Source organism: Diadema antillarum, unplaced genomic scaffold (assembly GCF_040938485.1).
Source record: "Diadema antillarum isolate AM-2024a unplaced genomic scaffold, OU_Dant_1.0 scf00000172, whole genome shotgun sequence".
Lineage (NCBI taxonomy): Eukaryota > Metazoa > Echinodermata > Echinoidea > Diadematoida > Diadematidae > Diadema > Diadema antillarum.
In genome coordinates, this window is record NW_027271061.1 from 591,258 (window position 1) to 617,849 (window position 26,592).

The 26,592-nt window shown below is 39.9% G+C and overlaps 2 protein-coding genes across 2 annotated transcripts; one reads left to right on the forward strand and one right to left on the reverse strand.

The window, feature by feature from the left end:
• Positions 1–7,922: 7,922 nt before the first annotated feature.
• Positions 7,923–9,882, reverse strand: LOC139722780 (uncharacterized). The gene is made up of 2 exons (XM_071634070.1): positions 9,729–9,882; positions 7,923–8,222 (listed from the first exon to the last, which is right to left on the reverse strand). Exons 1-2 carry the CDS (start codon positions 9,872–9,874, stop codon positions 8,006–8,008), a joined length of 363 nt encoding a protein of 120 aa, XP_071490171.1. The 5' UTR covers positions 9,875–9,882; the 3' UTR covers positions 7,923–8,005.
• A 3,572-nt stretch (positions 9,883–13,454) lies between these two features.
• On the forward strand, positions 13,455–25,851 carry LOC139722781 (U4/U6 small nuclear ribonucleoprotein Prp3-like). Its single transcript, XM_071634071.1, has 12 exons — positions 13,455–13,755; positions 14,564–14,751; positions 15,076–15,314; positions 17,338–17,428; positions 18,449–18,640; positions 19,308–19,409; positions 20,173–20,341; positions 21,230–21,373; positions 21,977–22,076; positions 23,030–23,262; positions 25,157–25,237; positions 25,643–25,851. The coding sequence occupies exons 1-12, from the start codon at positions 13,605–13,607 to the stop codon at positions 25,849–25,851; spliced, it is 1,899 nt and encodes a 632-aa protein (XP_071490172.1). The 5' UTR covers positions 13,455–13,604.
• Positions 25,852–26,592: the final 741 nt, after the last annotated feature.

Genomic DNA, 26,592 nt, shown 5'->3' on the forward strand with positions numbered 1-26,592 from the left:
TTTTTTTTTTGGGGGGGGGGGGAGGCATTTTTGTAGTACCCAATGCACGTAAAGTTCGCTGATGCGAAAGTGATAAAATGTTCCGTAACACGCAAATTCCTTACACCTTGTAGATGTTCGTACCTAGTGTGAAAATAAAATGTATTACTATTATTTTGTTTCCCCGGGCCATTGTTCGATGGGTATAGCAAACTTCGGAGTGTCAATCCTTTCGTTTTCGGATAAACGAACTTCCTTAACTCACAACACCATGTTTCAGAGTAACAAACTAGTCATTATTTTATTCGGGCATTGGGAATAGTTCAGGAATAAAATATAGAAGGGAGGAAAATCTTTAAGGCAAGAATTACGATGGATTCTTAGTTTGAAATCATTTATTCATTTCCGTGGTGTTCATTATTCCGAAAAAAAGAAAACGGGTGCGCTATTCCGATGGTTACGGCGTTATTTCGAATCCGAAACACGCATATTCCTTGTGCCTATCCATGTTTGTTGATTCGAGAATGTAATCATGCTGCGGGTAATTGCTATAGGGGGCCATATATTGTTTTATTTCTGTCTATTGTTATATTATTATTATCATTATTATCATTATTATTATTATTATTATTATCATTATTTTTATTATTATTATTATTATCGTCTTTAAAATTATTAACCAATGTTTTGATTAACGAGCATTTTGTGGGCTGTTTTTTTTTTTTTTTTTTTTTTTGGGGGGGGGGGCATTGCCCGATTAGCAAACCTTCGGAGTGTCAATCCTTTTGTTTTCGGACGAACGAACTTCCTTACCTCAGAAGAAGAAATCAGTGTAACAAACTAGTCATTATTTTATTCGGGAATTGGGAATAGTTCAGGAAAGAAATATAGAAGGGAGGAATCCGAAACACGCATATTCCGTGTGCTTATACGTCATGTTTATTGATATGCTGCGGCTAAGGGCCTATTGGAGGTCGTTATACCTTTCGTTTGGTGTACGATTTCTTTCGTTTCATATCACTTTATTTGTTCCTTTCATATTCTGAAATATTTAAAGGTAATCTTTCAATTGCCTCGCACTGTGTATATATACATGCATTTTCGTAACGGCGATTTCGCGCTTTGCTGCAGTATTTCGAAGGGTGTTTGATGCCAGCCGCTTCGGTGTGCTCTGTGGTAATGTTTATGTAGTTGTCAGGGAGGTTGTTGATACTTTGTCTGTTGACATTTATTTTCGTACAGGCATGGGCGGATCCAGGAATTCTGTACAGGAGGGGGGAGGGGCGCAACTAATATTTCTGGTGCCACTTCCGGGTTTCACTTCTATTTTTTTTTCCACGATAAATAAAGGGGGCGTGCGCCTCATGCGCCCCCTCTGGATCTGCCACTGCTACGTGTTTATCTCGAGTGATGGTGATCGTGTTTCTAAATGTTTATAAAAAAAAAGGACAAAATTATCCGAGTGATGCCTGATGATAGTGCAAGTGATGATAATCAACGATGCTGATGTAAAAGACGGCTTGCTGTGGATGCTGAGCGTACGTGCCCTTCGTTTATTTAAATAAGTTTTCCCTCTTTTACTCTTCTTTCCCCTCCCAAGAATGATAAAAAAAGAAAATACCTACACCTCACAACAAAAGGAACCACGTGTGAACAACCATCGTTAAGTTCAATCGAAATGTTCATTATTAGCAAAGAATAAGGGGAAAACACGAGTGACGGAAAATGATAGAAGCGACGAGATTGTCTTCTTGTGTATAATGCGGGATTGGAAAAACCCCACCCTCTCCCTTTGTGGAAATTTCCACAAAACCAGGTGCGTGCCAGACCCCAGGTGCCAGACGAAAGAATGCGCGCATTTGGTGTAGTATATCGATCGAAGAACTCGCGGGTGAGTTGAGTTAAAGGAATCATTGCAAAGATGTTCTGATGTTCTGGTTCCCGAACTGTAAAAAGGAATTGATTAATCACTCAAAAATGCAATCACAGATTTATATGAAAAGTCTCATATGCCTAGACAAATTCACTGAGATGTCCTATGTGATGCAGCCACCACCCGATTAAACGGCAAAATCATGACAATAAAATTTCACGCTCATCAAAACTGCCTATTACTTTTCATATGAATTTTGGTTATCAACACTCGTTCGTGGATTTGTTTGTTTGCATGTTTTGTGTGTATTATTCCTCGATCCTGAAAGACGTAATAATTATTCGCATCGAACGTAAACTGTTTACCGTAACTAAGCCTATGGCGCATTCGATCCATTCAACTTGCAGTAACCTTTAAGGCAGTACAACTGTAAGTAGCACATGGTGCATTCTTTTGAACCACGTGTTTCGCATATCGGCACATCCAAACACATTAGCGATCGTCCTTATGGCAAACTTTCCGATTACAGTCAGGGGAGAAGAAATCGTAATACTGTACATGTACTCACGAAAGTGATTATGCTTAAGATCAAATAAAATGAAGAAGTTTGAAAACAACTTGGCAACACTCAATCAAGTTTTGCATTCTCTCACACAAAAGCTCTCTTGAGAAAATGAAAGCATTCCCTCTCCCCTGCTAGATAATGGAAGTTTTCATTACTAGCCCAGCAAGTTTTGGGAGTGTACATGAATGTTTTTAGGATAGAGTCAAAAGGGACCTAAGTTTTCGATCATAGCAGAATCTTCGTCAGAAGCAAAATGGCAAATAGGCAGAAAAAGCAACCACACACATGTAAAGCGACTTCACACAACAAGAACAGGCAAGGGACAAGGAACAAAGAAAACAAAAGGAGAGGGTAGGATGTCATGGGCAAGGAGCCCAACAGGTAAAGGGAGGGGGATTAGAGCAGGAGGATGGACAGACAAAAGGCAGGGGAAGGTTAGTAATGGTCGTGAGGGCCAGGGGGCAACCATTGAAGGAAAAGGATGAATATGGAGGCAACATCAAACAAGATAAGGAACAACAGAGAGACAAAGAAAGGTAAAGAGTGAAATAGCAACAGCAAAGGGGGGGGGGGGGGGGGGGTGAGCAAACAGCAAGCCCTAGAAAGGATCTGTACAAGTACCAAGAGGAGGCAACAAAATGAAAGTTAGAGTCAATCAACAAATGCAATTAACCATATCAAAGTACGGTAATATTAATACAGCAATAATGATGATATTGACAAAACAAATTAGAATAATCATTAAAGCACATAAAAAAGGGGGGACACAAAGTCCATGGGAGAGAAAATGTATACTTGCAAAGCAAGTATCAATAGGCAAATTAAATACGTTTCAAAGAGCTGGTTCATATGAAATCACCTTTGATTTATGATTTTACAAACAAGAATTTTCATCGCTTACTTATTTCTTTTATTACTTTAGTAATGTCATGATATTTCATGATGGTATGTGTTCTGTCTTTACATGGCAAGATAGGGTTTTTTCTTTTTCATCCAGGGTCAAAAGAAGAAAGTGATAGAAAGATAACTGAAAGGATAGAATGGAACACCTAATTGCATCATCATAAGAGCTCTTATATCAACACCACTAGATAGTGTAGATTCATTATCATTATCACTATCATTCCAGTCGATCTCATCCACCGCGAAACCCTCAAAATCCTCAAAATCATCGTGGTTAATACTCTCACAAAACACATCTGTAAACGATTCAGACATCGCAGACCTAGCTACACATCTTGCACACAAAAATGAAATGGAGGTGGAAAACTACGATGAATACACAAAGAATATCGACGATGGCATTTTACCGTAGCAGAAAATACACAGAGTATCTTGCACCGGAAAAAAAAATGGATGTGGAAAACTACGATGAGGAAAACTAGGGTGAAAACCCGATGCGTGAAGACGAACGATGAAGACACTTTACGGTAAAAATACTTACACGGAAACAAACGAGTGGGTACGATATTCTCGCACACACGAAGATAATCGACACATCGTTCAATCGAAAAACTCAACAAACACTCGAACAAAAACTCACCCCAAATTGTGGCAAACACGGTAATCACTTAATAAAAATGAGAAAAAATACTCTCTAAAGTATGATTGTACTCTGAAAAGAAAGGGATACAATGATACGAAAGCAAAAGAGAGAAAATGAGAGAAATGGACGGGAAACCTAGAGAACTTCGACGAAAGAAGAGCTAGCAATTCGCGATTAGAGCTAACTTTCCTGTGTGTGTGTGATCGCGTGTAAAGGGTTGAAAGCGTTGAAAGCGCTGAAAGCGTTGAATGCGTCCACAGCTTCGGAAAAGCGTTCGGGGATTTCGTTGAATTCGTTGAATTCGTCCAAAATCCGTCCATGAAGTCTGGACGCAAAAAGCGTTGAAAACGTCCCCGACGAAATCAACAACGAAAAAAGCGTTGGGACGAAATTTGGACGCACTTTCGTCGGGCGTTTTCTATTGCGCGTACTGTATGATTGACTTTGAAATCAAAAGAAGCTGTCAGATATGGTCCATCTTAACATTTCTGCCACAGGAAATGTTATTGATAAATCTATAAAAAGAACAGTAGATCAATGATTCTGAACACCAACACAGTGTCGTCGGTATCACCATGTAGATTCGTACACTGTACGCTTGTGCATGCACAGCATTCACACTGTACCAATTCACACTCCGGTTCCGCACATATCTACTGTACATGTGCGATGTTTGTTTTCACTGAAGTTATACTGGAAATGATGGGCACACTGTATATCCGACCATGAGAATATAATGCATACATTATGGTTCATTGGGCTTGTAGCATACCCCTAAAAATATGTACCGGTAGGTTCCTGTTACATCTTTGTGTTTAACAGCCATCTATGATCACGTGCAGAACTTGCATAAAACATAAAAAGGCACGTTGGTAACAATTGTGTGTGCATCCCATTACATATGCATTGTACACTTTGTATATCGTCGACCTTATGCCAAGAGGCCCTTAACAGTGTACAAAGTCAGATGTGTTAAGGGCTTTTGGCATAAGGCCGACGATATAATGAAATATTTTCTTTCTACATATTTTGCATCACCAATACAAACTAATTCTTAATACCTGGTTGATGAAAATGTATATTTAAAGTAAATAAAGATTTTTTTATACATACAAAAGATATGGAACTTTGACAAAAAGTAACTGCTTGATTTAGCACATATGATATATACTTTACCAGTACATTTTCATATGTTGCACATTGGTAATGCATAATGAAGAGTGTGCAAGTCAATTGCTTTCCATGTGTTAAAGTGAGACACACACAAAAGGCTTTGATAATGGCAATTTTTGCATACAACTGTGATGAGAAGGATAAACCGATATTTCTGCCTTGTTGATGGCGACACCATCTACCATATACGTGCACACAGTGATGAAGACATACCGTGGTAATCAAAAAAATGTTTGATGCAAAGAAAGGCACTGGTAATGAATCAATTTCATCAATGTGATTGGAAGATATTCACGCATAGTTTGCAAATGTGATTTGCAAGCTCTTTCTAGCTCATACATCACAATGATATCTTTTCTTCTTAACTGGAACTGGCAAGTGACAATTTTGAGAAGTACAATGTAATTAATGCTAATCACATGTCTGAAACTGATGATAAAAATGAGAGATTTAGAAATGATCATTTACATCCTAGACACTAATTTACTACTAACATACTGTAAAATAACAATACACTGTACCTTGATGGAAGACTACTATTCACTTCATATCATTTCATTAGGATTTTTTTACAATCTACATTTGATCAATTAAAACCAAGAATGTTTGTCTTCAAAGAACACACACACACACACACACACACACACACACTACACATACACACACATAACTATTCACACCATACAAATATGAGAACACTTGTCATATTCACAAAGCAATATACAGAAGAGACAATACTAGGTCTTTTTGACCCTGTTTACAGTGCGGGGCCGGGCTCGGACGCAGCTCGGCCTGAGGCCGAGCCCGGCCTCAATTGCGCGGCCGAGCCTCGCAATTTTGTCTGTTTACACTGCTGGGCTCGGCCGCGCTTTTGATTCAAACCTTTCAATATTTTGTCGTAGTGGCGCTCTGCTTGTAAACAAACGCAATTTGGTATTGTCTGGTTTTCAGACCCTTTGCCAACTGAATTCCGTGGCGACGAAGTCGCCGTTCTGGCAAAGGCCTTTGCCGAAGAACTATACTAGTTTTCAACGTTTAGGGGGTTAATATCCTGAACTGCGAAATAGTACAGGCAGAGGGTTTGGAAACCAGACTAAAATTGGCCGCGCATTTGGCCCAGTTTACGTTTACACTGAGAAAAGGCCGGGCTCGGCCGTGGCCGAGCGAGACCACCTCCAGAGCAAGGCCAAATACGAGGCCAATTTTGGCCTCGCATTTGGCCTTTTGCGCGTCTACACTGAAGCGGGGCTTGGCCGAGCCTCGCACTGTAAACGGGGTCTAAGAAAAGCAAAAATTGTAGACTCCTTTGTGACTGGAAATGTTTGATGATTGTACAGGAAGAAACCAACAAGCATTGTTTCAGGTGAAATAACTGCACTTGATGGATCATAGACAAACTGGTACAGTGGAACGTCATCCTGACCCTGTGTATAGCGGCCACCTGTCTAACGTGGACAGCGGCCACAAATTTTGTTTCCGGTGGTAGATATTAACCTTTCTATAGGTTGTAAAATATTAAAATTACAACGGGACCCTCTGTGAATCAATCCAAATACAATTTCGGGGTACGAAACTATAACTCATTGCCCACATCTTACACAAAACCCCATTCGATTTGCTTCAGTGGTCAAGAGAAATTAGGAATTTTGTAGAGCATGTCGGGAATCTCTTTCCTCCAAGGTCTGTCTATTGTGTTCACACACAAGAGCATCCAAGTGCTAAATTTGGAAGAATCAGACTCATGACATACTTCACAACAATCCACATTTCTCTGTGACCGCTTAACCAAATTGAATGGGGTTTTCTGCAAAATAGAGCTAAGACGTTTTATTTTAAGACCCTGACGTAGCATTTAGACAAGTTAATCATACTGGGTGTTATCAATGCGAAAATCTGATTGTAATTTTTTGGAGGGACATACTGTAGAATCTATGTATGCCTTCTTTTGTTCTGCTTCCTTGAGCCCCAACTCATGCATTCTTATGGTGAGGCTGCCGTGTCATCATCCTTGTTCATGTGCAGAGAATGAATGAGATATCATCTTGAAATGATTCACTTAAAATGCTCACAAAATTGATAGTAAAAACTAGAAGTCCCTGTAGAAAATGACTACAAGCTATTATCATTATTTAAGGCTACATAGATTTGCATATAAATACTGACTTCCTCAAATGTTCCACTGTTTTGCATAAAATTTGCAAGCACTATTATTTTTCATATTTTGAACACAATTTCTTGCAGTCTTTTCTTTTTTCCCCCCAATTGTGATAGAATTCAGAGCAGAGAAAGCTTAAGAGACTAAAGTACTTGATCACAAACTTGCACGGTTACTACAGCATTATACCCTGTATGAAATAATTTGCAATGTACCTCATTTGAATGAGGATATTTTGATATCATTCTCATTTCATGGATTATTCCAGGATAGCATTGGACAACACATTAAAAAAAATAATAAAAAAATAAAAAATCACAGTAGCAAATCAAGGCAGCTCAAATCAATGAATATCACACTGGACGCTTAGAAGAAATCACTTTCAAGAATAAGGCACCTTATTAGAATGTGATCCCTCATTATGTTCAGGGTGGACAAAATTAACCATATGCCATAAAATAGTCCGCCTGTTTTGTGGATTATTCCACGATAGCATTGAACAACACATAAAAAAACAAATTACAGCAGCACATCAAGGCAGCTCAAGGCACTATTAATCATGTCGGAAGCTTGTAATGAATCATTCTCCAGAATAAGGCACCTTATTGGAATGCAGACAATGATCCCTCATCATGCCCAGGGTGGACAGAATTCATCACCCGCCTTTCAAGAGTCCACCTTGAGGTCCAATCAAGCAGTTTGCATGTGGTGTGCTCACATGACGCTACATTTCTCATCCTTTTTCTCCTCAGAGGGAGACCTCTTTGGTAGTGAACCCGAGCTGTTTTGTGAGGAGAGTGACGTCTTTTCCTGCTGATTGATCAGATTCTGGTCTCGCTTGTTCTCCTTGAGGCCGTACTTTTCCCGGATCTTGTTACGGTTGGCTGCTCTCTCTGCCTGTCTCTTGCCGTGCTCTTCTTTCCTCTTGGCTCTACACAATGATAGGAAGATGCAAGACTTGATTTAACCCGTTGAGGACGAGTTCTGAGTATGCTCGGACAAGTGTCTATGGGAAATGCGTGTTGTAGCAAAATCAGTCTGTCCTCAATGGGTTAAGTGTACCAACACCCCGAGTACTGTAAAAGTGGAAATTTTCGCGGTGTTGAAATATTCACACATTTCACGCATCCAAAAACTAGCGCGAAAATAAAAGCACGCAAATATCTTTGCTTGCCATATATATGTTCCTGTGCGTGATGTCTTGATTCCGCGGAATTAAAAACATGTGAAACTCTTCTTGCCCGGCCAAGCACGAAAAATTAGTCACGCGAAAATATCCACTTTTACAGTATTATGTTTGCTATTTTGTAGAATATACTTGAGACATGCCCTCTGCAAAATATTAGAATTTTTGTCTCTCTGATTTTATTTATTGGGATTTAAATGTAAATTTTACAGAGTAAATTTGTATACAAAAACAAAACCCGCTTGAAATAGACTAGTCGATCACTCAATTCTTTCACTATCTATACTTTTTTTTTTCTCCAAATCAGATGTCTTGAACGATAGTAATATGCATGTGTGTATTTGCTTCAATTGATACCTCACTTACTGCAACGTGGAATCTCGATATTATTTGCACAAAACATACACGCATAACTAGAACTCACACACATCAGTACTGGCGCTTACGAAGCAGAACTTAAACGCGCCGAGCACAAGTGCTACATTGTTATACAGAAAGGATCTGATTTATTGAGTTTTTTTTTTTTCTAATTTCAGGGGCTATCACAGATGAATTATGGCAGTCTTTTGTGTATTCTATCTGTCCACATATTCGGTTTCCAGGGTTTTGGTACACTTAAACTCTAACTGTGCCTTGTTCAACTGATTGGCACACATACTAGAGTGCTTTCGTTGCAGATCAGCACAGATGTCTAAACACAATTGTCAATGAATAGAGATTATCTAATCCCCCTAATCCCTGTTGTTTGACCATGACCTTTCTTTGGTTTGAGACACACTACACTTTGATGGACTTTAAGTTTACAATGAGGTAAAGTTTGGTTGGCCTAGTGATGTTGATGAAAGAGGATAGGGTACGTGCCTGGCCATATCAAGGGTTAGAGTAAATGAATAGCTTTCCATTTGCGTTAAAATGATATTGATGCGGGCAAAAACCTTAAATTAAAAAAGAAAGAAAGACGAAGTCACAAGGTCATCAAATAGTGTACAGTGTCATGATAACACATACATGTACTGTGCACTCCTGTTATAACGAACACGGTTATAATAATGAAATTCAGACTGCAGCATTATCCGCTCTATGTATTTCTATTGTTCAACTGTTCGGTCATAACGAAATTTCGATATTATATAACAAAAGAAAACAGCTGGTCTCATTCGTTATAATGGGAGTCCAATGTACAGTGTAGTCAATTTCTCATTATTTGCTCTTCCTAAAGCCCCTGAAAAAAAAAGTTAACTCATCTATTACCTCAGTTCTGCATCCTTGGCCTCTTCCTCTGCTGCCTTCACTGGGTCATAGTTACTCTCTTCTTTTTCCTCCTCATCCTTGAAGCCAAAGTCTTCCTTTAGCTTGCTGACCTGCTGAGAGAACATAGCCTTCCCTACCATATCCATCTTGACTCTTTGTCCTGTAGAGAAACGGGTGGTAAAACAGGGAAATATGAACATAATGTATAAATAAACATACATTGTACCCTGTCAATTCACAGTAATTTCAACAGACTGTGTGCCTTCGCACATGTAGAGTATGGTCTAATGAGGGAGAAGTACCATATGTCATTTGATATGTATCCAGCAATGTTTATGACAGAAATGTCATTCTCAACCCTACAAGTAGGATTGTAAAATGTAGATGATCTGCTGACAAGACATATTAAAAGTGGGGAAGTTGTTCAAAACGTGTGAGAATTTGATTCTGCACACTAACATTTAAATTAGCATTTATCGATTCAACTTTGGCATCCTATTAGTAGGTCATTACATCTCCAGATCTACATGGTATGTCCGTACAAGTTGTGGATGGCCCGTTTGCTTTTGGCTCAAGCACAAATTCTACTCTTGGATTCTATTCACTTGATAACAGAACCTCAACAGCCACAGTAACAATGGCAAAAGTTCTCTGAGTTTAACTTTAAGAACTTTTTGTGAAGTTTGCTTGTCTGTTCACACTGGCAGCCAAACTTCTTGAAGCTTTAGTTCTCCAAGTTAGGGTGACTGGTGTGCATGCTCAACAAAGAAGAAATTGCACACGTCTGACAACTAATGATTGGAGTGCACACATAGAGCCCAATTAGCGTGAGCTGCAACGGCACCACAAATACAATTTAGGCTGGTCATGGGAAAAATTTTCACAAAGTTTCAGCCACAAGCATTGAAGCTGCACACACTTTGAGAAGATTTGCAGGATGCAGAAAATTTCTCTAACCAGTTTGAGTGGGAATTTTCGAAAGAAGTTTTGGGGAAGCTTTCGGTCACACTGGCAAAACTCAGAGGACTTGAATCAAACTTTGCAATGTTTTGCCAGTGTTACCACACCACAGCTACTGGTGAGTCACCTGCTCCTGTGAGTGTGATTTCACATCTAACATGGTATGTGACTAAGGGTACTGATAACATACCCCCTCCTCCAAGCAATCATAACAATGTTTGGAAGCCTACATCACAGCTGTATTTACTACACAACTGTACATGTCAGTCCGGGAAACCCGCTCATGAGGGGTGCTCCCGCTCATATGGATCCCTCAGCCTCATGAGCACCCCAGCCATACTCATCAGGACCCCAAGGCAAGCTGGTCACGAGGTCCCCGGTTCACTTCTCATCCATCTCACATCTGACATATAAATTGGCGCAACTTCGCACAGTGATTTTTTGTTACACACACATGTCCACTCTCCATGAAGAGAAGAAGAAAAAATTCTGTCCACTCTGTTTGACAGAAATCAAGTTTTAATCAACCGATGTGTGGCAACGCATCAAAACATGGGCGCCAGCGGGTTTGCTCAATGCAGGGCTGCTGCATCTATTGGCCTGATCCGACTTTAAATTTTCGGTGCTTTTTTTCTGTGGCTCTCACCTCTCCACGAACAAACTAGCCCCATGAAGCTGAAGTCTGACATCATTTTACAAAGATTTGTAAAGAGAATAAGTAAACCACGAGTAGCCTAATCTTGTATTCAAAATTACTATTCCACACTGATGGTGTAGGTGGGTACTTGAATAATTGTCAGCAAACTAATGTAAACTTTGCAGGTATTACGGGTTCACTTTCTTCCTGAATTTTGCTGTCCACTAGCCTTTGGGCGCCTTTCGTGCTACAAATTGTAGCATCCCACTGCATCCAGCGCAGACAGCACGCAAGCCAAGCAAAACTGTGGGATTTTCAGAGTGAGTTTGTGAAGAGATTTCGCTCTGTACATGGTATTTTACTGCAATGCTTGCGCACTGTCTGCACATCGGCTGATTAAAACTTGATTTCTGTCAAAAAGTGCTGACAGAATTTTTTCTTCTTTTTATCATGGAGAGTGGACATGTGTGTATAACAAAAAATCAACGTGCGAAGTTGTGCTCATTTAATCCTGTCAGATGTGAGATTGATGAGAAGTGAAGCGGGGGCCTCATGAGCATGAGTCACAGGGGTCCTTATGACTATGGATGCGTTTGAGCACTCTCCTAAAGGGAACTGTACCGTACCGTACCCGCGCCAGAGGAGCGCTCGAACGCTCCTAAAGTGTACCGTACCGTACTGTACTGAGCCAAAAGTGGACCACTTCCCGATGTGCTCCAAAAGCGTACCAAAAGCGTACCAAAAGTTCTCTGTAAAGCATGCGCGTATCATGGGCATACGTCACAATGCAAAGACATCATTCTCTTTGTTCGGGACATCTTCAAAATAAGTAGCAAGCGCCAGGTGGATGACATTCTTGCTACAAAAATGCATGACCTTTTCTGAAAATAACTCGTGAGATACGCTTTCTTGACACAGCGCTTGAACGCTTCAAATCTGGCACAGTTCGGTACAGTACGCTTTGGTTCAGTTCGCTTTGGTTCGCTTTAGAGCGCTCGAACGCACCCTATGAGGAAGAGCACCCCTCATGAGCGGAGCAGGTTTCCCGGACTGATGTAGTGGAAAAGGGAGCCAAGGTGACAGACAAGAAAGAGACCTCTCTCCCACGTCGCACTGCTGCCTCCCTGCCTACTAGTAGATGCTAGAAGTGAGTAGAAGAGGCTGTTAAGTGTTAGGTAAAACTAAAAGAAAATGCTGATTACCACACATCTCCTCACTCAAGATAATCGACAACATTAATAAAAATGTCTGTCTGTCAACCTAGATCTATATAATGACATTGACAAACGTTTGCACATAAATACCCCAAAGCAAGGATACACTAGCCTCAATTTCTTTTACCTCAACGCCTCAAACAGAACAGAAGAAGTACTTTGGATAGTTTTACAGGAAATTTACTTAAACATCAATCAAATGTTACAAATGTTTATCCACTCCAAACCAAAATATGAAAAAACACAATTTTGCCACAGCAATGTCAGAAGTCTAGTTTACAAACATAAAACTTCTGAAGTGAAACTTTGCTAAAAGTTCTAACTTCTGTGCAAATTGAGTAAATTTACATCCCCCGCTGAATCAAACTCTCAAAAATAATTTTCCACTTACTTCGGAACACTCAATATGCAAGATCAAGACCAAACACCACGAACACAGCTCACAGCAGCTCACCACCAACAGTACAACACAGCAATGGAGCTCTATGTTAACACTGTAACACTTCCTTAGAAGAGAGCTAGACGAGAGGAGGGTCTAGGAGAAGTCCACAAAATCCGGCGGCTGGTGGTTCACAACAGTGTGAAATCTGTTATTGGCACTTGTTGCTGCCTTTACGTAGTGCACTGTGTGTTGTGTTGTTGAAGATCAGATCTAGAGCGCAAAAAGCGGCCGTGCGCGCACATCTCGCACACATTAATTGCATGCCATAATTATGCGTGCAGTCGATTTTCTATGTGAGCGCGCGCGCACGGCGAGACAACGTTGACTGCGGTGGTGGATGGTAAGATATGAAACTCTCAAACTTTGTCTCAAAATGTTGCTCTGAAAGAACCTTAATAGAGGCCTTACCATCATGGTCTATGTCTAAGTGACAAATAGCAACGATGCAAATTCATTATGAGTGCGTCCGCTAGCCGAAATTTTGTAATCTTTGAACCATCCGAAAAGTAACTTGGAAATTTGTTGATTGTGGTCCCAGCTATACCGTTTGCTGCTGGCAAGAAGTTCTATTCTGTTGTGTAGAGTCAAAGGTCTGGCCTGGCGACGCGGCAGGCGACACGAACATGGCCATGGCTTTGTCAAAGAGAGATTTAGACGAACTGCGCCCGGTTGTCGAAGGATCCGTCCTGAAAGTTTTAGGAATAAGTGAACCAACCGTTGTTATTGCTGCTGTCAACTGCATCGGGAAAAGAATGACAAAAGTAAAAACTGTTGGTAAGTATGCGGAGTGTAAAATTGTTGCCAATTGTGTGTAAACAATGTGATTCTGATTTGATTTAATAAAACATTAAAAAAAAGTATGCGGAGTGTAATTTATTGTTAATTTATATTTTTCATTCATCATGCATCAAGTACAGTGTAGGCCTAATCCATTTCTTTCTTTTTTTCTAAAACAGAACAATATGATTTATAAAAGTGAACATATTTGGGTATGGGCATCACCACCAGAGAGATAACAGTAACAGCATTCCTCTCTCTGAAACTGTAAAACTAATAGGCCTAACGAGTAACACCACAGGCATTGACATTAACATCGTCCATAAAAAGTAGTAACCATAGATTTAGATCTTTGAGTCTTTTAAAAGACTAAAGAGTATCATTTACTATTTAGTAAAGAAAAATCACAAAAGTGCAGCATTATTTTTATTTTTGTGGTGTGGACTGTAATGATGATTTCTTCAAGAGCTTGAATACAAGAAGTTTGACAATTTGATCTGAAATTCATGATGCAATGAAGGACAATATTAGTTTGTAGATAACTTGTCAGTATCAACGGAAAACTTGTGCAATGTTTTACGTGCATGAGGGAGATCGTCTAGTTAAAAAGTGCACTGAATTTGATGTGTTTATTGTATCACCATGCATAATCCAGATGAGGATCATTATGAGAGAAATGGAATCTTCAATATGATTATGAACAGTGCTGACACTAAATGCTTGTATTTATTGTTATAAATGTGTCCTTGATTGATCCTCCTTTGATATTAAAAAAGAATTGTATCACCATGCTTTGCTTTTTCAGACATGCTCAAACCACTGCTTGAAGACTCTGCAGAAAGATTTGTGGAAACACTATTCAATGACATCGCCACTTATCAGATCAGTGCCAGGACATCAAAACGACCGAGCAAAGATGATGACGGCTACGATGGCTTCAAGAAGAGAGCCAAACTCTCACACCTACCTGGGGATGAAGAAAATGGTGTCAAGGTGCTTTAAACAGTTTTCCCCTAGCCGTGTCATAGTTGTATAGTTTGTTACTTTATAGGTTGCAACTGTCAAATTGCAAAATCTTGGTAGATTACACATGTATTTCAGTTACTCCAGTCTTTCCAATGTACACTGATTAAGGTAATATCTGTTTTTACAAGTATTTGGATATAGAAGACAATATCAAAAATAGAGTTTAAGGTATCTGATATATTTGTCATAGTTTTACAATGCATCATGCGTATCGTCCAACAGTGCAGGGCATATACATTTTAGGTAAGAAGATCTTTGTGAATAAAAAATTCCATGTTCCTCACTTTCCAGCTTCCCAAACCCAGCCTCCCAACCACCCAACCAGAGGCCCTGAGGAATGATGCGCTGGAGAAGGCAAAAAAGGCAGCAGAGATTCAAGCCCGTATCCAGGCCACCATGATGAACGCCGGGTTAGGCGGCCTGAAGCTGCCACCCATGCCTGTGCTGCCACAGATGCCACCAGTACCGAAACCGCCCCCTCCCAAGCAGGAACCAGAGGAACCCAAACCCGCCCCTACGATTCTCACTAAGTAAGATTCTTACATGACGGGTACAAGAATGTAGGAGAGATTTATTCTCTCCTGGTATTGAAGCTTTTTGATTGTGTCAGAATTTAGAGTGTAGAGTTTACAGAGAGGAGAATGATAAGGTCTTCTTTATCCAGGGTAGCCTCTTCAGTGTTGCCATTGCTCTACCAGAGGGCTCTGCCATTAGGCCCAAAAAAAAAAAATTGTTTGTTTGCCCTTAATTGTCAAAACCCAAGAGGGTCGGTAGGTCATTTTTTTGTTTGTTTTGTTTTTATAAATACCTTTTTACCCATGTAATTTTGAACTTTGGCAGGGCATCTCGTAATACACTCATCCTTCTGGCAATACTTTGAGTTCTCGTTCAACTTTGTACAGGATGTGGCGCAAAATTAATGCACTCAAAACTCCAAGGGATTCATTCAAATTTACGTCTTGCCAGGGCCCAGTAGGCGAGGCAGAAACACTCACTGACAAACACTTATAACGTTCATCTTTGGGTGCGTTTATCAACTCTTTTTCTCGGCAGAAACAGGTTTTTCAATCGGCTGTCAAGGAATTTTTATGAGTTGATAAATGCAAAGCTGTTTTGATTATGGGGTTCGGAAAGCCTTTTCGAAAGCCACAAATTTGTGCTTCAGAAACAGGTTTTCAAAACAGGTTTCCAGAAACCTGTTTCTAGAAGCCCTTTGAAGCAAGATAAACGCAAAGCTGTTTTGAAACGGCTTTGTACTGCGGTTACAGTATATGACCCCTTCTCCTCTAAGTCAAATTACGCAATGCAGCTCCGAAGTGACAAGGCCAGTTTTCGTGTTCGTGATGAGTTGATAAACGCAACTATTTTGGAAGCCATTTCTAAAGGGCTTTGGAAACGGCTTTTGAAAGCCGTTTCAAACAGGGGAAAGATGATAAACGCAGCCTTTGTTAAATCAGCTCCAAAAAAACTACCTTCCAGTGAGATGCTGGCAACTGAACTCCAATCAGTTTTGGTGTCATGACAGCTGGTAATGGATGCTGCAAAAGTAGCCATCTTGGCAGTCACGCTGTGCTTCGCAGCGGCCGGTACGGTAGCTACAGCTGTAGCTAGCTAGCGCACTACCTATGCACGTGAGCCAAAAAGGTAGCTAGCATGCAATGCATGCTACAAAACGTAGCCTGCGGCCCGCGCGGCCCGAACACGATTACGATGGGTCAATGAGATGAAAAAACATTTTTAGACTTTTTTTTTCATTCTTTCTTTAGCTTAAAATGGATAATTTTGGGTTTAAAACCGTTCACAAATTTGCAGAAGATGAAATTTGTGGGAAAAAAAAAACTTGAAAGAGCGAAAAACAACAACAACAACAACAAAAACCTGACCCGAAATTTCCCCGATTTTCGGTCGGTTGCGAAGGGCAAACAAACCATTTTTTTTTTTTGGCCTTATCATTACTCTATCATTGCCAGGTACCCATTTATACACTTGGGTCGAGAGGGATGTGGTGGGTAAAAATATCTTGTCCAATGACATACATGTAAGCACTGGGCGGGAATCAAACTCGGGTAATCTGATTGGGAGTTGGGAGTCTTATCCACTATGCCACGGTGCCCCTGATAATAAGCTTTGTCATTCCATGTTCAAGAAAAGATATACTGTACAAAACTGTAAGTCTCCATTCTAAAACTGCAGTGGAATATAACTGAGTCATGGGTGAATGGAATTGCATTCCACCTTCATATCCTCTCTTGGATTAGCATAGTTAATTCATTTCCATTTTCTCACTAGACTTCTAATTAGTTAATGGTGTTCATATTAGGATATTTTATGTGTTTACAAATTGCATAATTCAAGAGAGCTAGGTAACATATTGATAAGAGTTATTTGTGAAGAGGAAATACACATGTCTGTGGTTACTGGTTTGTCAAAATGCGCTTTTCTGTTTTAAGTGTGTGACCAAATGGATGGCTTCCCTTCCCGGTATTTGTCAATGAAAAGAATCCAACAAAAATCACAGATTCTGATGAAGTGTCGCCTAATTGCTTTCCTCAGACCTGCTCCCTTGATTCTTGATGAGCAAGGGAGGACAATTGATACTTCAGGACGTGTAATCCAGCTTCCCCAGCACAGACCCACAATAAAGGTGAGTGATCTGAGTATTTTACACATGACCTCAGTAGCTCGATGATGCGAATGAAATGTTTATCCTTGGGTCTGCAGTCTCAAAATGCGTATGTGTTGGCAATATCATAAAAACATTCAGTCTTCAGTATACATAGTACATTCGTGTATGCTATTGGATTGCCGCATATTGCTCAAATGTCTATGACTCAAATAAAACTTGTGTTGTATGTTGACCATGTGCATTCTAAGTTCACAATGTTGCTTTATTTTTATACTTATGGTAGTGAAGCACATGACAGAATGGCATACATATATGCCAATATCTGGATATCGAGGAATAATGGATATCTTTCTATTATAAACTGTGAAAGGGTTCGAGAACTACTGTAGACGGCTATACAGTACACATGGTGTATGTCCCCCAAAAAAATTACAATCAGATTTTTGCATTGATAACACCCAACATGATTAAATTGTCTAAATGCTACTTCAGGGTCTTAAAACATAACATTTTAGCTCTATTTTGCAGAAAACCCCATTCAATTTGGTTAAGCTGTCACAGAGAAATGTGGATTGTTGTAAAGCATGTCATGAGTTTGATTCTTCCAAGTTTAGCACTTCGATAATCTTGTGTGTGAATACAATAGACAGAACTTTGAGGGAAGAGATTCCTGACATCCTCTACAAAATTCCTCATTTCTCTTTGACCACTGAAGCAAATCGAAAGGGGTTTTCTGTAAGATGTGGGCAATGAGTTATAGTTTCATACCCTGAATTGTGTTTAGATTGATTCAATATCTTTAAAGATATCATTGCGGAGGGTCCCATGTTGTAATTAATTTGGGGACATACGGTAGAGTGTGTCAAATGTTTTTATTTCTGTCATTGTGTCTGTGTAATTCGTACCACAGCAGTTCCAGAGAGTGTAAATTCTTTATCTGTTTTCTTGAGGAATAAGATACCCTTAAGGATCAGATGTAGCTACATACATAGAGCAAGAGGACTTGAATTCACATGGATTAACTTTCTTATATTGTAGGCCAACATCCGTGCCAAGAGGAGAGAAGAATTCAAGGCAAATCAGCAGGAGAAACCCCAGGACCTCGCCTCGGATTCCAGCAAGTTTTTTGACCCTCGTCTGGCCCCAGGCCTTGCAAGGGGTGGCCGAAAAGTGTTCAAGTTTCACGATAAGGGCAAATTTGAACAGATTGCACAGAGAATACGGGCAAAGGTGTGGAAAGAGTTTTTATTGAGGGGGAGAAACTTGCTTTTGATTTTATAAGCAAAATAACTGATGATCGTCGTATGGGGATAACTCTGGCATAGTAAGTGCCATGCGGATGTAGTCTATCAATTAGCTCTTTTTGGAAAGATATTCCTTAGAAGCATTTAACATATGACTCTTTACAGTGAAGTTGCAAGTAGTGCTATGATAACCATATGTAATACAAGATTTTTCCCATGTAACTGCTATGCATTGCTAAAGTTTTTATTGGTGCTGTATTACATTTACTGACATTTTTTTTTTTTCCAGAGTTTGCTAGCGTGCACTTTTTCTTTGCATTGTAGTTCCTTGTTAGAGGGTTATTGATTTGGCCATGAATAGAACCAGAATTTTACTACATTTATCAAAGGTACTAAATTGAGATCAGCATGTTTATTTCCCTAATGAACACCACATAAAGCACCATTGTACATCACTAATCATATCCTGATATGCTGACAATTCAACTGGTTACAAAACTTTTCCACTTAATCAATATCCTTTTCTGTCATTTTTTTTTATTAAAGAAGTATACTTTACTATGCTCCTGCTCCTTATATTTATTGAAATTCAAACAAGTATACATTTTTTTTTAGTTCTATACTTTAGTTTTTCTTTATGTTCCTCTGTCTAGTCCCAATTGGAAAGGTTACAGAATGAAATTGCCCAAGCAGCGAAGAAGACAGGAATCACATCTGCCACAAAGTTAGCTCTCATCCAACCAAAGAGAGAACTGGTGAGTTTGGGGATGAAATACATACCTGTTTATATCATACCTATCTACTCCATCAGATTGATCTTCCCTTTTTCGTTAGTGATGGTATATGTTCTTATATCTCTATAAATGGTTTTATGTGTGTGTGTGTGTGTGTGTGCATGTGTGCTTATGCAGGCTGCTAGAGACCCACTTGCCCACTTTCCTGGGGCAAGTGGTATTGGCTGTGGGGTGAATAAAACAAATTGCCATGCCTGCTAAAGGCACTCAGGGCATTGCTTCAATGACTATGTGGTCGAATGGGTTATATATTTTAAAATGGGATATCTATTTAGGTGGTACCATGTTTAGATTACACCAATGCTTAGTTGCTTATCTGGTATGATGCTAGTATGTGTGCTCTGCATTTGTTAAGCATGAATGTCAATGTTGTAACTTCATGTAGGGTACGTAATACATCACACACTGTGGTATTGATACTAAACAAGGTGATCAGGATTTTAGCATATTCTTGCTCTGATATCTCTGTTATAATCAGTAAGACTGCAATTAGATGTGAATTAGATTTTAGTGGGTAATGTTGCATGGAAATTACCAAAAAGAAGAAAAAAAAATCGAACAACAACAAACAGACACCCAAAATCCAGCATGGAATAAATAGTTTGCATGTAGAGTCCTCTTCAAATTTTGGCGCTGTGTTTAAGGTTATTTGTAGTGGGTGTTGTGTTACTGCCATTATACCTGTGTTTAAGTATGGATGTCGCAAATTGTCATTCCTATGTAGAGAGAGAATGAGATCCCTGTGGTGGAATGGTGGGATGGATTCATTCTTCCAAACGAGTCGTACTCTGACGTCAACCGGGAGGTGCCGCAGACGAGCGACGGCCGCTCTGCAGACAAGTACACCGGCATCACTAACCTTGTGGAGCACCCCATCCAGATGGAAGCTCCAGGTCTGGTAGATTCATTGCTGTCAAAGTGTAGATTGGTTGTCATCAAATCATTGATGATTGTATGAAAACAGATGGCATGTGTACAGTGCATAGTATTCTTAGAGGTTTTCAGTCTTTAAGAATCAGTGAGAGAGACTTTAAGGCAGCTATGAATGAGTGAGACAGGCTAGTCTTCTTTCTTTAGCATACTTTCTACCACAATGTGCTAGTTCATGTAGCTGGTAATTGTATCACACAATGCATGTCATTCTTCTCTACATACTGTCTGCTCTGCAGGCCAGCTTTCACCAGCAATAAAAACAAAACAAAACAAAACAACCAAAAAAAGACCTCAAAAGAGATTTCTCGCACTCTTTCACAATTGCTAATTTAGCATGATTGATGGCATATATTCTACTTGATGTACTTATGGTACATGGATCCAAAAACCTGTTTCTTAAAAGTGTGAGCAATTACAAAATTGTACAGTATTTGGAAATACAATAACTGCATTTTTCACAGCAGCAGTTTAAAAGTTTGCACCTGATTATGTGTGGTCCAGCTCTTATGCAGGATATAGCAATGATTATGTGGTGCCATTGTTTTTTTGTATGAAATAAGACCTTGCTGAAATACATTTGTCTGTGCTGATTTGTCAGCACATTAACATTCCTTTTCATCATTCATAAAGAGCAGGATGAAGTGGGGACTTGATACATATATGAATAGAGGAAACTATGATTACATGTACAGTGTACCAGCCTTGATTGTTATACAGTCCATGAGAATGAGTAGTTAAGGATTTCTCAACCAGGACACCATTCCATGTAAAGATGTGAACAGTTTTGAATCTCTTCTTGACGATCATCTCAAATGTTCCTCCTCCCTTCTCTGCCATCCTCCATCCAGGTGGGGTGATAGAGGATGTAGAGATGCCCATCTTTCTGACCAAGAAGGAGCGGAAGAAGCTGCGGAGGCAGAAGAGGAGGGAGACCCTGAAGGAGATGCAGGAGAAGATTCGGATGGGGCTGGAGCCACCACCGGAGCCAAAAGGTATCCATCGTGTGACTGGTAGTGGTTGTTGTGGTGGTGGTGGTGATGGTGGTGGTGGTGGTGGTGGTGGTAAGAGTGTTAGAGGTGGTAGTAGTGGTTGAGCTGATGATAAGTAATGATGATAGTGATGACCAGGTGGTTGTGTATTATGGTGATGATAGTATGCCTGATGGTGGTAGTGATTAATGTAATTGTGATGAAGATGATGAGATGTGGTACAATTTCAGTTAGACCAGGCATGAAAATAACATTGAAAGATTTTGTTTGACACATGATTGGTGTTTTGTGCCATGGTTAGATTTACCTACAATTGATTCTTGGTCATTGGTACATAGGGTAGAGAGCATGATGTGATGAATCTCTTAAAGATGCAGTCATAGCCTGACTCTCACATCATTGATTTAATAGTAAGGGGCCTGTTGCTCATATAAAGAAAAAAAAGAAGCAAAAGGGAAAACAACAACTCTTAGAGAGTCAAAGATATGATTATGGAGTGGCTATTCCACTGAACTGTGCCTTTCTTGTCAGCTAACTATACCTGGAAATAAATGGAGCGACATTCCAACGTGTATATGTTAACAAGTAGTCTATTTTGTTTCACAGTTCGCATGGCCAATTTGATGAGGGTCTTGGGAACAGAGGCAATCCAGGATCCCACCAAGGTGGAAGCCCACGTCAGAGCACAGATGGAAAAGCGACAGAGGTTGGAGGATCTAGATTAGTACACAATATCCACCTGCATGCTGTTGCTGAGATGCCAATTGTTCCTTTATTCTTTTGCAGTATTTTGTACTGTTGGTTTTTTTTTGCCAAGAATACTGCAGGTTTCATGGAAAATACTGTTTGTTTTTTTCAAATAATATTACACAAGCATATTTCAGGAAAGGTAAAAGTATTATTTCTTTTAAAATGTGACTTGTCAGCACTCAGAATACTGTATTTACAACGTATTTGCCATGTTGTCGTCCCTGTTGTCTGGACTTGATGACTTATTTTATGTATCACTTGCATGCTCCTTGCAGCAGAGCAAGGTGGAATAGATACATGGTATGTTGATAAGCATGCAGATTGGTTCCATGGCATTGGGCATTGTCATAAAATTGGTTTCAAAACATCTTTTATGCTTCTGGCAAAGTATGATAGCCTTCCATGCAGGCACAAGTGGTTATGTTATATGCATTCATAATGGAAGACAGGGAAAGGAAATTGATGTAGTCGTAGATAATATTTGGCACACTTGTAGCAAATTGACAGTAACAATGATTACTGGATAAAAGTAATATCTGTGACTTAATTGCATTCATTCCTAAGCAATAGATTTGTCTTCATAAATATTCAAAGTTTTATTCAGGGAAGTCTGCTATAATGAGGTTGCCAGGACTGCCAATTTTACATTAGTATTACTGGTACCTCATAGTAAACATACTAAAAAAGTCACCAGCTAAATACGGTAAGTGGTAAATCACGGCTGCCAAATTTACCTCATTAAAAGTATTATTCTGCTGTAAACAAGCTTGTTATACAGGGACTTCCCTGTATCAGATATTTCCCTGTGTCACAAGACTCTAGATTAGGAATGACCTGTGATTTACTTTGTTCGCCAGTGAAAAGCTACCGAAAAAAACAGGTTTCTATTCCATTATTGTGTTTCCATAGGAACCATGAGGAGACGAATGCCGCCAGGAAGCTCACCGCAGAGCAGCGACGCGAGAAGAAAGAGCGGAAGATCCGAGAGGACACATCTCACGAAGTTCACGTCAACGTCTACCGTGTCCTGAACCTCAACAACCTAGCCAAACGCTTCAAGGTGGAGGCCAACGCAAAGCAGCTTCAAATGACGGGCATTGCTGTTGTCCACAAGGACATGAATGTTGTGGTCGTAGAGGGCGGTAAGTTAAGGTTTTTTTTGTGTGTGTGTCTCTTCATAGACTGGCATTGCTCTTCATAGACGGGCATTGTTGTTATTCCTATCAAGGAGAAGTGATAATATACAGTCAATATCACTTAACCCTAACTAGGCCGGGTGGGGGGAGGGGGGGGGGGGGGGGGGGCCTCCGAGGCCCCCCCCCCCTCGACGTTCCGCGCGATGTATCGCAATCGCAAAAAGCTATCGCCGTGACGTTTCATGACTTTTTTTCTTTCGAGTCTCCCGCATCTTTTGACACCAAATTTGCGGCGCCCGGGCACGCTGGTTCCGAAGTTACGCATAAATACGTACATGCATGTCAGACCAAAAATTGCTCAAAAACGTTAATTCGCGTACAATTTCAATGCAAACTGTGCTTACAGGCAAATTTCATAAAAGCATGATTATTTCGGTGTTTTATCGATTAAAATCAATGAATAACGTATTTTCTTGTTCGGAGCGATGTCGCGGACAAATTTCATCGAAAAAACAATGAAAAACATAAAGTCGAAAAAACAAAGAAATACATAAGAAATTCAAAAAAACAATAAAATAATTTTTTTTTATTACATTTGCTAAGGACACTAAAAAGAATATTTACACAAAAAATGTGCCTGTTTTGAGCTTTATTTTGTGATTTATACCAAATAGTCTGATTTTATGCATCATCATGCATAAATTAGCATAATATAGCATAAATGATGATTTTTTGAAAAATTAACTTCATGGTATTTTAGATTACAACATAGGCAATGTGTGTGTGCCAATTTTCGTCGCGATCGCGCCGTCGACGGCCGAGATCTGGAGGGGGGGCCTGGGAGGCCCCCCCCCCCCCGGCTCTATCAACTACCTAAATAGCCCGGCCTAGTTAGGGTTAAAGGCACAATTTACCATTTGCAGATGAAACAAAAACCCAGCATTAGTGCTCTAAAATAGTTCCAAAATGTGAGTTTGGGATAGAAACAACCACTGTAAAAATGTGAATCCGTATAATCGATGTTAAGTATTGTTAAAGACACAAAATGTGAACAATGGTTATAATAAAAATGTTGCCAGACCAAACCGTCTACAGTTATGGCTTAATGAGAAAAGTACTGATATCTCCTAATATTTTAAGCTTTATTGCAAAAATGTTATATGGTAGGATGTTTTGTGATACAACAGATCTACACATATGCATCAAATGTGATATCTTGCACATTTTTTAAATCACTGTTCCCAAAGGTAAACAGGACTTCGCCTAAGTTGAAAGATTTGCCAAGGTGTAAAAAAGAAACATTCTTCCAATATGGGTATAAACTTGCGTTAATTTTCTATCGTGTTAATCGAAATTCACATAACATGAATGATTTTCTCGGGTCCCTGTGGTTTCAACTTAACAGCGGTTGACTGTATATCAATTATTGATGACTGTGAAGTATGTGATCATAACATTGCATTTGAATTCCAGATGTGAGTCTGATGGACCACCATGGACTTAGACTCACTGTGTAAGCTAAAATAGACTTTGTGTGTGTGTGTGTGTGTGTGTGTGTGTGTGTGTGTGTGTGTGTGTGTAATCAAATTTTATGCATGCATTGTTCACAAGAAATTGTTTATCGTAACAACCGCAAAACTTAGAGGCTTTCCTACCTGGCAACAATTTAGGAATGTTCAGTGAATTCCTGCCTATAAAGAAAATTAATTGAATGGAGCAGGTGAATAGAATGGTTTATTGCTGGGCTCTAGGAAAAGATATGTCCATGAAGTTAGAGGAATGGTCTATTGGTGTAATTCCCACTGAATTGGAAGTAAATGCACTCCAGGATGCTTACATTGCAAGATAAGGTAACCCCCTCGTAACAAGTATGGTTGGTGTGATGTCTCACTCCTTGCAGGTCCCAAACAGCAGAAGAAGTTCAAGCGGCTAATGCTACACAGAATCAAATGGGGAGAGGACAAAACCAACAAGGATGAAGGTAAGCCTAGTCTGAGTTATTGACACCCCCCCCCCCCCCCCCCCCAAGCTTGTACATACAAAAGTGACTGGAAACTACCATTTTCAGTAACATTGATCGTGAAAATGTGCTATATCTCGGCAAGTATACCCCGATTTTTGTGAATAGGATTTCAAAATGCAGGCAAGATGTAAAAGAAAAAAAGTAATGAAATTTTACCAGAAAGGAAATTTGCATTTTTAAATTATCACCAAAAAGACATGTCGAGGGGGGCTTGTTTTTGCGGTATTAGCGTTGTCTTAGCTTTTTCGTCACAGATGTAAAGCGCGCTATTACATATCATGATCGAAATAGCATTGACCTCGTCAATTCTTGCAATCTACTGTTCCCCTCCTCCTTCCCATCCCCCCTTCTCCACCACTACAGATGAAGACTCTGGTGATGAGTCTGAGCAGAAATCCAACCACTGCCAGCTGGTGTGGTCCGGCATGGTCAAGCAGCGCAACTTTAGTGACCTCTACTTCAAGATGTGCCCGACAGAGTCCGTGGCCCGAGAGCAGTTCAAGAAGCACAACGTGGAGCACTACTGGTCACTAGTCCACAGCACCAGCATTCTGGAGTCAACGGACACGTGATGGGTGTGACGGCCTGACTGTCTGGGCCCCCCTCACACCCTGGAACCACCTCACACTGTGGACTCGGCCCTATCTCTGCCCCCCTTACTGAGCTGGAGATGTACCATTCACGACATGTACATCAACTGCTTGTAGAGACCTTATCCGCTACATTGCTTGGCTGAGAAAATGTCGGTTCTGTTTCATTTACCTTTTAAAGTATCTCGCTCCTTCTTCATCAAGATGCATTTTCCTTGGTACTAGGAAGGAAGGAAATTTGTATCATGTTTTATTTTTCCACATTTGCATGTGGTGGCTTGACCATATTTTCATTGTAGCATCTTCTTTTTCTTGTCATTACTATATGTTATGACCTTTTGGCACTTAGCAAATGCATAAAGTGGTTTCAAAGCCATTTACAAAGACCAGCCATCATTAGCCATCCAAATACTATAACTGATCTCTTCACAACTTGAGGCATTTTGACAAATGATTTCACAGAGAGATCATCTTTGTACAGAAAATAATGACCCAAATTTTCTGAGGAATTCTGTCCATGAGAAGCATCTCTGCACAAGACTTACAGCAAAGTGTTAGGATTTGTATGTTATATGATTAAAACAAGGACTAAGAAACTGTCGGGTCACAAAGTGGAACCTTAATCCAGCAAGAGCGCTGTGCACAGCTTTATAAAATCATTTTATCTGGATTTGTTTACAAAAACTGAAGGCGTGATAAACTCAAAGAAAACAACCCAGTCAC

Bases quoted from the DNA above. Each gene is read 5' to 3' on its own strand.
- LOC139722781 (XM_071634071.1), top strand. From the start codon at position 13,605: ATGGCCATGGCTTTGTCAAAGAGAGATTTAGACGAACTGCGCCCGGTT. The intron at 13,756-14,563 runs GTAAGTATGCGG...TTGCTTTTTCAG, and splicing joins GACAAAAGTAAAAACTGTTG to ACATGCTCAAACCACTGCTT. The intron at 19,410-20,172 runs GTGAGTTTGGGG...ATTCCTATGTAG, and splicing joins TCCAACCAAAGAGAGAACTG to AGAGAGAATGAGATCCCTGT.
- LOC139722780 (XM_071634070.1), bottom strand. From the start codon at position 9,874: ATGGATATGGTAGGGAAGGCTATGTTCTCTCAGCAGGTCAGCAAGCTA. The intron at 8,223-9,728 runs GTAATAGATGAG...ATCATTGTGTAG, and splicing joins GCCAAGGATGCAGAACTGAG to AGCCAAGAGGAAAGAAGAGC.